Source organism: Colossoma macropomum, unplaced genomic scaffold (assembly GCF_904425465.1).
Source record: "Colossoma macropomum unplaced genomic scaffold, Colossoma_macropomum, whole genome shotgun sequence".
NCBI lineage: Eukaryota > Metazoa > Chordata > Actinopteri > Characiformes > Serrasalmidae > Colossoma > Colossoma macropomum.
The window spans coordinates 29,645,387-29,659,545 of record NW_023494804.1 but is presented as its reverse complement, the minus strand read 5'-3'; the positions used below and the strand labels follow the sequence as shown (position 1 = coordinate 29,659,545).

The following is a 14,159-nucleotide window of genomic DNA, read 5'->3' as shown; positions in this document are numbered from 1 at the left end:
TACAATAGTTTTGATTTGCATTCAACTACATAAGCAAGTCTATTTGAGATGAACAGCACTGGCAGCAGCACTGAGCCTGAAGTTCGCGCCCGTAAGCGGTGTGAAAGCAATGCGACTGACTCTTTTTCACCATCATCTCGCTCTAACAGTGAACAGCTGAGGGCTGTTCAGAGCAAATTATCTTGGCGATGAAGGTTTGTTCTGCTGGTTTGTTGTTCATGACGCACGTGGTTCATTCTCGTGACGTTACTGATCAGGATGTGTGCATGTGAGTCATTTCAGGACAGGCTTCGTTCACATTAATGACATATCTGAGTCACTTACCCACCCTAATGTGAGCCATCATTCAAACAGATCTATCGACCCTCTTTAGAGATAAGTAGCTGATGTGGGTTCTGCAAACTGTTAGAGAGAAGCTGACGGGATGAAACAACATGAAGGAGAAGATGCTGCTGTGGTTTAGGCAAACAAAAGATAGAGAAAGGTTGCTAGGAGCATTCAAGGGATTCAGCATCGCAGCTTATCAGCGTGTCTGATAACACAACCTAATGGAAATACACTCTAAAATGTTCTCTGTGCAGCTTGTTTGAAGATGCACAACAAAGTTTTGGTAAAAACAATAACAGAATTTTTCCTTTTACCAGTTAAAAATTCACTTACACATCTGGAGGTGTTCTACAGTGATGCAGATTCAGCAGCCCTATTATCGCAAACGAGTTAAATAGTTAATTGTGATTAATCATATTAGTTTTTTTTCAGATTTATATTATTTGATCGAATTTAACCCTAAAGAAAGATTTTTTTCTTTTTGCACTTTGCTACAGCCATATCAGTGGACAAAATTCAGTAATTCAACTGGAACCTGAACATGAAAATGAGGTGAACGCAGTTTCCAATTTTCATGACCGACATACAGTGACAGCAACAGTGGTCGCACTTTCCAACCAATAAATCTACATGTCAAATCTATATGTCGCTGTTGTCAGAACAAAACATTGTATCTCCAAAATGGTAACTTTATAGGAAAAGGAAAAAACTCACTGCACTTTTAATGTAAGTCAATGGAACCAGACATTTTTTCCAAGTAAGTTTCTTTTAGTCCAATTATCATGAAATTTACACAACAGGCATTTTTAAATGATGTCAAAAACTGAAAAACGACAAAAATTGAAATACAAGGTTTTGTGCATGTGTATATATATATATATCTATATATATAGACTCTTCACTTTGCTGTTGCTTTTGTTCGTTTGCAGGTTGCTGATGTGTTCATACAGTCACACATAATGAAATTACACATTATGTTGATTTTCTAAGTAAAAAAAATTAAATATGCAATTGCTTCTGCACAATTTCTATTTACTTGCTGAGTTTAACATATTGGGTAAAAAAATAAAAAACAAAATATAAAATGTGCTGCAAACAGGCCACATTTTTGTTTTTATTTATTTTTTCCTAGTAAGTGCAAATACAGCAGCTAAACAGTAAGTGTGCATTTATACAGTAAAAGTTGAGAGTGTTAACTTATTTTCACTTAGAAAATCAACAAAACGTAATTTAATCAGAGGTGAACCTTTGTATACGACTGTAGTTCTTTCGTGATCACTGTGCAGCGTAATTTGCCGAAGGCGTCCTCCGGTTCTGATGTTACTGATGTTGCTGATATTACTGATGACAGTCATCTGTGCAGCATCATTTCGCTTGTAAATGATATTTCAGACTTGATGTTCTTTGTTGATAGACAAATTCACTGCACGGTATCAGCTGGAAACACCTGGTTTTATCAAGAGAGCCATCAACAGAATTTTCCATTTAAACTGTATTAGAACCAGAGGACTACAGCGGTGGACTATAGCAATATTGCATGAGCTGCTGGGCTTCAGGCTGGATCTATGGATGGTTCGAAGGACCAAACTAGAACAATCCAAGGCGTTAAAAAAAACAGTGGTGTTAATAATTTATCACTGTCACGTTTGCCTCGTTATGGCTCCACTCCAAGTCAGCCCCAAGTCATGCTGCTCAAACCTGGACCAGCTCTGCTCCTACATCATCATTTGAAATTAATGGACTGTGTTCACCTGTGTTGGCTGACTGTGTTGTAGTTCCTCTTGTGTTTAGTAGGTGGTGGAATGGTAGGTATGAGCATACATATCCATACCGAGATGCCGCGCTATCTGCTGTTCTCTATGTGAGGCGATACGTCTGCACGTCCGCCATGTTGGAGAGGTCAAGATCCGCTTGTGAACAAATTCACTTGTATTGAGAGACGAAGAGTCTCAGGATTAAATCAGCCTCAACTTCCTTACTACTCAACCGATTTTCACCAAATCTGTTTAGTTATAATCCTCAGACACAGATTAATCCAGGCTGCTCGGATCTGCTCTCAGTAGCTTTTATTACTGTAATAACTGATTGTGATAATTAGCCGTCCGGACCAGCAGGAAAGTATTCAGTCTGTACCTGACGATAAAAACCGAGTTTAGCGCGAGAAACACAATCAGACACATCAGCAAATCCATCAGTGTGTGAATCACTTCTAATCTTAATACACATAAAGATAAAATAAAACCCCAAAACACAGTAAGAAGGACGAAGCTGAAGTCGGCTTCCTATTCGCCATCTTCTTGTTCGAATTTTCCCGTTCCACCTTAAATGGTGCAGCTGTCACTTTCTGGTGCCTGAAGCTGCACCATTTAACGTGGAACGGGAAAATTCAAACAAGAAGCTGGCGAATAAGAATCTGACTTCAGCTTTGTGTAAGAAGGTTCTAACATTAATCTGTTATGAATATCTACACGGATTAAGGAAGGCTATAACTTACCCAGCTACAAAGCTTTAACCATCACTATAAATACACACACACACACACACACATCATCTAAACCGCTTATCCTTCTGGGTTGCGGTGGGGTGCTGTAGCCTATCCCAGCTGTCATTGGGCGGAAGGCAGGATACACCCTGGACAGGTCATCACTGTAAATAAATAACTTCTAAATACTAATACTAATAACATTAACATTCCTTGAATAGACTATTAAATGAAATAAGCTTAATATAAAACCAGCGGAAAAACAATCACATCAACAGGTTCTCTGTGCTTCATTAACCACACGGCCATATCTACATAAACACCACACAGACAATACACATCACACAGACATGAGTGTGGATCACTGCGTTCCCTCCGTTATATAATCCTATCCCACTTTCTGAGTGTAATATTCCTGAAATAGTGTAATTTTGGACAGTATCTTTCTTAAACTGCCGTTCTGTAATGGTACTGAATGCAGTCCAGCAGCGATGTTGACCTCCCCAAAATGGCGGCGCCGTTGACGTGCTTGGCTGGACCCAACGCGGCATCTAGGTATGTATATCTGTGGTTATGTGTGTTGCACACACTCATCGTGTACCCCTGCTAAGGGTAAAGAGCAATGACTTTTGAGATGATAAAAGGAGCTCAGCACATTCGTCCTGCATCTACGCCTCATACGTCACAATCGCATTCATTAATGTGTTTGACACCACTTATTGTTACCAAACCTCACAAGCACTGCGCTTCACGTTAGATCTGCTCCAGTGCAGACCTACTTCGGTAAGCAAGACGACAAAGAAGCGTGTGCTTCTGGTCTTCGTGAGGTGAGGTGTATGGCACGTGTGGATACTTTGATGAGCTAAATGCGAGTGTGTGGACCTGGTGTGATCTGGCACTTACATATTTCCAGCCCAATGTGGTTTTGCAGTTTTCACAGTAGATGTCAGCCACAGCATGAAGACCTGTCAGCAGCACTCTCTCCTCTGCCGGCCCACAGCCAACGTTTACCCTGAGAGAGAGAGAGAGAGAGAGAGAGAGAGAGAGAGAGAGAGAGAGAAGGGGGTAGATGATAGGGAGTAGATAAATAGACAAAACACAATACATCACGTCAAGAGGGTGATTAGATTACAAGCGTCGGCTTTTTGTTTAAATGGTACAAATGCTCTAATTGCATTTACACTTGTTTCTACGCTCATCGTCCATTTTATCAGCTCCACTTACTATATAGGTGCACTTTGTAGTTCTACAGTTACAGACTGTAGTCCATCTGTTTCTCTGATACTTTGTTAGCCCCCTTTTACCCTGTTCTTCAGTGGTCAGGACCCCCATGGACCCTCACAGAGCAGGTACTATTTGGGTGGTGGATCGTTCTCAGCACTGCGGTAACACTGACGTGGTGGTGGTGTGTTAGTGTGTGTTGTGCTGGTACGAGTGGATCAGACACAGCAGTGCTGCTGGAGTTTTTAAACACTGTGTCCACTCACTGTCCACTCTATTAGACACTCCTACCTAGTCGGTCCACCTTGTAGATGTAAAGTCAGAGATGATAGCTCATCTGCTGCTGCACAGTTTGTGTTGGTCATCCTCTAGTCCTTCATCAGTGGTCACAGGACGCTGCCCACAGGACGCTGTTGACTGGATATTTTTGGTTGGTGGACTATTCTCAGTCCAGCAGTGACACGGAGGTGTTTAAAAACTCCAGCAGATCCACCACCCAAATAGTACCTGCTCTGTGAGGGTCCATGGGGGTCCTGACCACTGAAGAACAGGGTAAAAGGGGGCTAACAAAGTATCAGAGAAACAGATGGACTACAGTCTGTAACTGTAGAACTACAAAGTGCACCTATATAGTAAGTGGAGCTGATAAAATGGACAATGAGCTTAGAAAGGAGGTGGTCAGAATGTTGTGCCTGATTGGTGTACATACAAATTACAAAAAATCACACAGTGCATGACACTTACACTGAGTTGAATAGGTACGCTCTGCCTTGACTCCCTTGAAAAGACTGCAAAGGTAAAAGAGAAAAACACATTGATTCGGTTGTCTTTTGTCTAGTCTGCAGGCTTCACAGTAAAGTCAATGACAAAGCCAGAAGCAAATGAGCTCAAATACGTTGTAAAATAATACTCCGGTTTAGTAAAACGGTGCTTTGTCAGTGTGGTAAATGTGCACGGTGTACAAACACCCCTTAATGAAGAGCAAACATTGTCTTTATGGCTCCTTTGAAGGCTTGGGCAGATGGGGTTTCCCAGAGAGGATGTGAACTAAAGGCAAGCCGGTGATTATGGTGGCCGCAATAGCTGCCTGGCCATATGGGCCCGGATCAACGGATCCCCGGGGTGGCTCTTTATTGGCTGGGCTCAGCTGAACGCTGTGTTAGGGAGCCGGGAGCTATTCTTTAAAATGCATATTATATCCTAGAGCACCTGCAGTCGCTTCAGGGTCAGTAAGCACACATTCAAATGTCTTTTCAGTTGTCAGTGGCGAAGCGGCCAATGAATGCAGTCACCTCACATCTCATTTGCAACCTCACAAATTATGGACGGACCTAGATAAACTTTGGCTGGATTATGTTTAGATCAGATCCAACTGTACTTTTCACACCTGCAAAGCACACAAACACACACGTTGTTTCCGTTTTACTTTTGTTTACTCTTTCCCCTGTTATGAGTCGACAAGCTTGGCTTCGATGCTTTAATCAGCCGGGAGTGCATGAAGGTTTTTGGTTGGGCCTCGTGTATCGTCCATCTTTCGTTTCCTTGTTTATCAACAAAGTCATTCTAAGCCATTCTGGAGAAACCACAATTGTTCTCAGTGGTGTTGATAGGAACCAGACGTCTGAAGTGTCTAATAGCTCTGAAAGCTACATCACAGAAACTTACTACCCAAAGCTGTTACGAATACACGACCTGATGCCCAAGACATAATTTTAATTTAAAGAAGAGCAGTTCCCGTATTTTTTCACATTTATTACCTTCTTACCATTATGAACATAATTAATAAACGCAGTGTGTAGATTCACTGATCATTTGGATAGTCCAGGGGTCGGCAACACGCGGTTCTTTTACTGTCCTGTTGTGGCTCCACAGCTGAATCAGATTTGTAGGTAAAAATAAAATAATCCTCCTTTACAGTAAAATAAAGCTCTGCTGATCGTTCAACACAGTTTAACAGTAAATGGTCTTAAACGCTGGAGTTAATGTAGAACTGCTGATTCACGTTTACTATTTAATCTGCAACGAGAAACTGTCGAACACTAAAAAGTTGCGAAACTGAAGTCAGTTTTTCGTTCAAATTGTCCCGTTCCACCTTAAATGGTGCAGCAGTTCTCTATATAGTTAAATACATTCTGGTGCCTCAGGCTCCATTTAAGGTGGAACGGGAAAATTCAAATGAGAAGCTGGCGAATGAGAAGCGACTTCAGCCTCGTAAAAAGTCGAACATTAAGAGACATTTTACTGTTCTACTTTTGAGCAAAAGTTTCCTGCTGGAGATGCGAGAAAAGCGGCTATAGCTGAGCTAAAGCTTAAAGCAGAGCAAAGTCAGTCTGGACTTCACTACACTAGGACTTCAGCACATACTGAGACATATTTACAGCCAAGATGGTGAAACGTCACTTCAATAAAATGGACATAAAATGTTGTGGCTCCCAAGGTGCTTTCATTTATGTTGAAACTTGACAAAATGGATCTTCTAAACATTTGGGTTGCCGACCCCTGGGATAGTACATAAAATGACTACAGTCGTGCTGTAGACATTAAAAGCCCTGGTTCCCATAACCACTGAAATCACAGCAAACCACTCTGAACACAGAAATATCACAGCATAATTATGCATGACTCATTGTGCTAAACAGCCAGTCACCTCATACTTGTAGCACATTATTTCACTCATTATTTCATGTTTTATTAATAGGACACTGATTTTTCATTTATGAATGTAAAATGCCAGTTTGAATCCTGATATAGGCTTAGTGAGAAAAGTGTGTGGTGATTTAAAGTCATGTACAAATGCTTAAATATCCCTGTTCAACTTACATATTTTTGTTGATTATTGAGCGAAAATAGTTTAAAATAAGGAAACAAATCTAAATCTGGCATTTTTCTGCTAAATTTAATGCACAATTTCTATTTATTTGCTGAGTTTAACAGATTGGACATATATGTATAATATATAAAATGTGATAACATCTGCATCTTTATGTAATAACAACATATGCACAGGCTGAAAAAGACAGTCTGGCCCTATGTTTAATTCTCCAAAGCAAAATCAACGTTATAATGATGAAGATATGATGACAATAGTAGATAATTCACTCACATCCTCAGAAGACGCTCCTTCACCAAGTTTAACTGAGTTCTCTTTGAATGTTTTTTCAACGCACTCTCAATCCCCAGAAATATCCGCTAGTTTTTGTCTGAAGTATGTTGTGCATGTTGCTTGCAATTACACATTTCCACCAGAGAGGTCCCCAAATCTTACACAGTGTAGCTTTAAATTTGGCAAATAAACAGTAATTGTGCATTAAAATGTACAGAAGTGTGTCTCTGTAAATGTAGGATGTGTTAACTTGTTTTAAATTAGAAAATCAGTAAAACATGTAATTTGAGCCAATATTTGCATATGACTGTAATTTATCAGAATAATGACAACACATCGTTATATTACCCTTTATATATTATTATTATTATATATTTGCCTTGCAATTTATGAAAAACGCCTTGATGTAAGATTGGCCTGTATTATTTCAAGCAATGTATGTTTGTTGCATGTTTGTTTGTGTGAATTTCTTGATTCAATGAAACACTGACAGGAACTCATTTGGATAATAATAATAATTTTCAAAATATTTTTTATTTATATGGCACTTTTCATGCCAGTGACGGCTCAAAGTGCTTTACAGACAGGTGATAAAGTTTGGCAGTAACACAAGAAATTATAAGTATTGATTTAGAATCATATCAAAAAAAAACAAACAAAAAAAAACCCTTTCTAAAAAAATCCGGATTACTGACAGCCGAAGCCCTGTTTGGTTCTGGTGTTGTGGCTCACTCTGCTCTGACATACATCGACGGCTGATTACTGCTGCTGTTGCGACCCACAAAAATCCAAACAACTCTGCTTCCTCTGATCCCTGCATGTGTGTCACAAACGTCAGAGAAAACCAGAGTGTCATACTGACCCACATTGAGCTCGACACCCACACGCTCAGATGAGCAGACACAAGCAGACGTGCCAACACTCACACACACACACACACTCACACACACACACACACACACACACACACTCACACACACACACACACACACACACACACACACACTCACACACACTCACACACTCACACACACACACACACTCACACACACACACACTCACACACACTCACACACACGACATCAGACAGACATAGGCAGATGATTTTGAGGGATCAGCTCAGCCTACATACGCCAACACGCTCTGAGATCACAGGACATTACAAGTGATTTGCGAAACGTAATATTTTGGACATGGAAGCAATAAACCTAAACAGAACAAGCAGGCCATGTAAATAAGGCCCAATGCAATGGTAAAACCTGTACTGACAGCCCATGTGTGATGTTGAGTACAGGATAATAAGACCTGCTCTGATACCAGACACAGTAATAAACACAGCATTAGTTTTTAAACAGGTTAATTCTCCCATGCCTAAGTTATCAATGATGGAACAGTTTGTCAAAAACATTCATTTGCATGGTTTCTCCCTTTACCTTCGGCCAAGATGTTTGTATCTGTATCTAAGGCTGCGTTCACACAGCAGGTAAAAGTGGCCCAAATCTGATCAGATTATCTTTTAAATGTGATCTGTGTGAAACATCAGTCTGAACAGATCAGCTCCTAAACTGACCCACTAAAGAACAGAGCGTCACGCTGCTTCACGGCTCATCCAGAGGTAAACAATCACGACCGCCAGCGAACGCCAGTCGCTCCCGGAGGATCAGCTTCATCTTCACCAGCATCACAGGAGCCATCATGAAGCTTCACTGACTGACAGCTGGGCTCATCACCCAAAATGTGTTTGAGCCGTAAAAAGGGCTCGGTCACTTCTTTGGTTCGCGTCCTCGGATTCTTTAAACTTTGCTTTAAGTCTTTTAACTGTTCTTTGACGCTGCAGCCTCGTTCTCCTGCAGCCGCGTTCGGACATTTCTGTAGAAATCTCTTCAAATGGGTTTTGGATGAGCCTCTAATAATTTTTTGTACAGAAACATCACCCCAAATATTTATGAGTCTCAGCAGCGTGAAACTATGACGAATTTCGAGTTGGATTGACGTAAAAATCACATGAATTCTGATCCGGCTGTTCAGACTGATTGCCTCATATCGGATACGTATCGGATTTCAGTACCACATATGAAAGTGTCTCAAATCGGAATTGAAAATGTCAGATTCAATGTGTTTATCTGTTCACACTGACACACAGACACACATGTGTGTTACATATGAAGAAAAAATCAGATTTGGGCCACTTTTACCTGCTGTGTGAACAAAGCCTAAGTAATAAAAGCGTTTATAAGCTTTTACCCACAGTTAGCAGGACGCAAACTGCATGTCTAACCTGTTACACCCCTGCCCCAAACTGTGTCGACTTAGTAGACAAACAGACTAGTTTATGTGGTTTCTGACCCTGTACTGTACTCTCTCTTCAGAGACTCTTTTGTTTATTTAATTTCCAATAAAAAAGGCCATTACGTACAAGCTAGTTACGTACAGCATCAGAAAAACATCAATTCAAAATTAAGCTCAACCACTAAATATAATTCTTTTTTAGTATTTCTTTTTTAGTCCACGCTTTGCCTTTATTACAGCTTCCACAATTTTCAGGAGATCTGCTTTCAGTTTTTTTTTAAAAATCTGTGAGGTTTAAAAGTTGGTTGCATTTTCTGCTTCACAGGATCCAAATAATCTCAAACACTCTCTCAGAGCGACGCAGAGAAACTTGTTGATGCATTTGTTCCAGCAGAGTTGATCACTGTAATGGTCTTCTTACTGAACTTCCTAAGAAAACTATACATCCTTTACAACTCGTACAAAACGCAGCAGCATCCTAACAAAAAACAACACAGAGAGATCAAATCAGTCCTGCTTTAAAAGAGCTGCACTGGCTGTCTGGATCACTCAGGATAGAGTTTAGAGCTCTGCTACTAGTTTTTAAAGCACTAAATGACCTTAAAGCGCCACTGACATCACAGAGTGTCTGTTTATGATCTTAGATCTGCAGATTCTGACCTTCTGAACTCCTTCAGTAAAACACAGAAAACGTGGAGAGACTCTTTCAGTTATTCTGCTTCTAAACTGTGGAGCTCAGTTCACCTTTTATTAGACAGTGAAGCTCAGAGCTCACTTTTAATAAACATCTGAAAACGCAGCTCTTTAACTCAGCGCTTCAGTAAAACACGTCTCGTGGTGTTTATCTTTTAATGTGATTAATGTGATTAATGTGGTTAATCTTATCTCTTATCTCTGATCTCTTCAGAAATACTTCTTGAAGTATGAATAACCTTCATGCTTAAAGGCCATTTTGGCTCTGAATTAAATAAATGAAGGGTGGTGTCTGACTTTTGCACAGCACTCTATGATATTGTTGTGTATGAAAAAGAACAAAAATATATCACATAGCTAAAAACAATAGATTTTAGCCGTTGTGAGGCCTGATTTACAGACAGTGTAGCGCTTCAGCATGCAGCTCCGGTGCAAAACTAAAGAAGCAAACAAGCAAAACATGTTCACAGATGTAGGCACGTTAAATGGTCAGTGCTGACCTTGGAGATGAGCTCGTCGTGGTTGGCCAGGTGGGCCCTGCAGTGGATGCAGCTGTAGGTGCGATGGCAGTTGGGCAGGTAGGCCTGGAAGGTTTTGGAGCGTGTCATGGTGGCAGTGGCAGGAGAGACAGCACGGGAGCGCAGGAGGAAGGGCCGGTCAGCCCAGGACGGCTCGCAGGGGAAACAGTGGAGCACGCAGGTGAGGGCCGTGGTGGAGCTCTAGAGAGGAGGGAGCACACCTGTGCAGGCCACAGATACGGACAGACCGTTAATGTGGAAATTTCCTTTTAGGCGGTGGGTTGGGCTGGCATGAAAGCACTACACTTAAAAGATGTTAGTTATAATGACACACCGTCTAATGACCAAACGTAATATTTTGTATTCTTTATTCGGAGTGGGGATTCGTGAATTCACTGTGACCTGTGTTAAAAAGAAATCAGTACAAAGACAAGATATGTAACGTTTTATTTATCATAAACCTCATTGTTTGTGTAAATCTACAGTCATGCTGAAATTGATGCCTGCAACACGTTCCAAATAAGTTGTCACAGAGGCAATTTAGGACCAGGAACGTTGTGAAATGTTCAGAAAACGTTTTAAAAGAGGTGATGTAATCTCAGATATGCTTAGGTATAAAAGTGGCATCCTGGAAAGGCCCAGTCGAATCTTTTAAGAGGCTCACCATCTCTGTGCGTAAAAGGCAAGGCCAAAAACCACGACTGAACGCCCGTGACCTTCAATCCCTCAGACGGCGCTGAAACCCGGCTTCTGTGATGAATATCAAACCACCACCACTTTATTAATATCCTTCTATGTATTTCTGTTGTTTTAGTAAGCTTTGTTTCTGGATGTAACGGTCTATTATTGTTGCCGTAGTAACATAACAGAAAACGGGTTCTTGTCAGTCAGCGGCAGAGCAAATCATATCAAATCAAAACAAACTGATTTAATTTCACATTCTTATGGTGTCTAATCTAGACGATCACTCTTTTAACGGTCACTGTGTTCTGTGTAAGGCGAGACGGGGCTGAGAGCTGAAGTTTGTGCCTTTTTATGACCCCAACGTTTTGGTCTTGTGTTTGTCAGCTAATAAACTCGGCACTATGCCCGAACCCAAAGCTTTGGTGAAGAAGCGGTCACAGACCGATACAGAGGGGTTACACATATCACATCATCATAACGTGATATGTTCCTAATATGTAAAAATATGAAGTTTTGAACTCATGGAAAGGCCTAGTCCTTTAGGAGGCTCGCCACTGAGCAGAAAAATCAGCAAATGTGCAAGGATTTTAGGTATTTCACCCTCAACAGTGCACGTCAAAAGATTCAGGGAATCTGGCAAATTCTCTGTGCGTAAAAAGCAAGGCCAAAAACCACGACTGATGCCCGTGACCTTCAATCCCTCAGATGGCACTGAAACCTGGCTTCTGCGATGAATATCACTGCTTGGGAATACTTTGACAAACCACTGTCAATAAACACAGTTTGTCGCTGCCTTCACAAACGCAGGTTAAGAACGTACTATGCACAATGGAATCCAGAAACACCGCTGACTTCTCTGGGCTTGAGCTCATCTGAAATAGACGCATAGTGGAAACATAAATCGTGGTCTGATGAGTCCGCCTTTCAGATTGTTTATGGATATAATGGATGTTGGCTTCTTTTGGCCAAAGAAATAAAGGACTGTCCAGACTGTTATGGTATGGGGGGGGGTATTAGTGGTAACTTGCATAGGTGAAGAAGCAACGTATGTCGCCTTTTAGTTGCCATCTTTTTAGTGTTTTAACGGCATGGCTGCATAATCAGACAGTGCAGGTTCTAGACTGGCCTCAATTGGTGTAAAGACCCCAAACGATTAATAAATGCTGGTAAAAGGAAAAGTGATGTAACTCCATGGTAAACGTGCTCCTGTCCCACTTTATTGGAATTGGGTTTGTACAATAAATTTTTATTCAACATTTCACATATTTACATCCAGTTAAACCAGGCCAATTATGCTCAATGGTTTGGGTTTCAAACTTGAATTCTCCCAACAATATTCAACCTCGAAATATCCCAAAGATAGTGTGAAACTTTGAACAGCTACAGCTGTTCGGAACGTCTTTGAAACCTGGTTTTCATGAAACAAGCAGCCGGTCAGCGCGTCCTTCTGCACCGTGAATGTTTCAGAGTGAAACCCAGCATCAGAAGGGTCTTTGAGCTAGCTGACCATTTATGTTCGATGACAGGTGCGGAGGGTTGGAACGGGAGGTGAAACATGATATTATTGGTTAATATTTTCCCACCCCCCCTGCCCCCCAGAAATCTTGCCTTTTAAATGATATATGACAACTTGTGCTTAACCTGACCAGGCACATGAACCAACGATGTAAACAAGATCAGTTTTGATGTCAGATTGAATTTAAGTACCTACAATACCCAGAATAGCTTATCATTATTTTGATACCAAGATCATATCACAACAATATGGGCCAGTTTTCCTGACCCAGATTAAGCCTAAGCCTAGGCTAAAAGGCAGTCCACCACTAGCACTGCTCTTTAGTCTAAGACGAGGCTTCACCCATTCATGAGAAAGTGTAAAATATGTTACAGTGAGACTGTAATGGTTGTGAATGTTCAAGGATTCTGTTTAAGAATAGACTAAAGGATACACATCCCATAACAGCAATATATCAACGCTGTCGGGGGAAAACCTCGTATCTCCATTTTTGTTGTTTTTCAGTTTTTGACATAATCGGAAAACACCTGTTGCTCTTTACAATGTGTGTAAATTCCATGAGGAATGGACCAAAAGAAACTGGAGAAAATGACTTGGAAAAAAGTCTGGTTCCATTGACTTACATTAAAAGTAAAGCAGGTTGTTTCCTTTTCCTGTAAAGTTACCATTTTGGAGATACGAGGTTTTCTTCCAGCGATATGCAAAATGGGACATGAAAAAGGCTAGTTAGACTAATACCATGAAACACACGTGACCATTTCCGGGTAATTAGGCAAATCTAATTAATGTATGTTGCAATTCAAACTTACATTACCATGACTAAAAGGTTTGTCACCAGAAGACGCTTTTATATGAGTTAAGTGACCCTTATTAGTCCCACAATGGGGGGATTTCACCTCCGCATTTTAACCCACCTGTGCAGTGAAACACCACATACACACTAGTGAACACACACACTAGGGGGCAGTGAGCACATTTGCCTGGAGTGGTGGGCAGCCCTATCCACAGCGCCCGGGGGGGCAGTTGGGGGTTAGGTGTCTTGCTCAAGGGCACCTCAGTCACGTACTGTCGGCTCAGGGGATCGAACCAGTGACAATATCATATCATATCATACCATTGTAACATGATATGTTCCTAATATGTAAAAATATGAGGTTTTGAACTCCTGGGCAGAGACTAATCCTTTTCAATACAAAATAAAGGCCAAAACAAAAGGAAAAAAGCATACAGACAACTATTATGAGGGTCTTTCAGGAGGACTAATACATAATAACAATACAGCTGAACTGGACACACACAGGCAGAGTAATTGCATTTTTCGCTTTG

General features: G+C 41.0%; 1 protein-coding gene across 1 annotated transcript in view; it reads right to left on the bottom strand.

Moving 5' to 3' along the window:
- Window positions 1–14,159, bottom strand: part of ypel2a (yippee-like 2a) — a 32,741-nt gene that overhangs the window by 6,037 nt on the left and 12,545 nt on the right. Inside the window, exons 2-4 of the mRNA XM_036595731.1 lie at window positions 10,616–10,854; window positions 4,775–4,818; window positions 3,713–3,821 (exon numbers count right to left, since the gene is read on the bottom strand). Of these exons, the coding sequence (XP_036451624.1) occupies window positions 3,713–3,821; window positions 4,775–4,818; window positions 10,616–10,723 (261 nt within the window). The 5' untranslated portion in view covers window positions 10,724–10,854. The remainder of the gene's footprint in view (window positions 1–3,712; window positions 3,822–4,774; window positions 4,819–10,615; window positions 10,855–14,159) is intronic.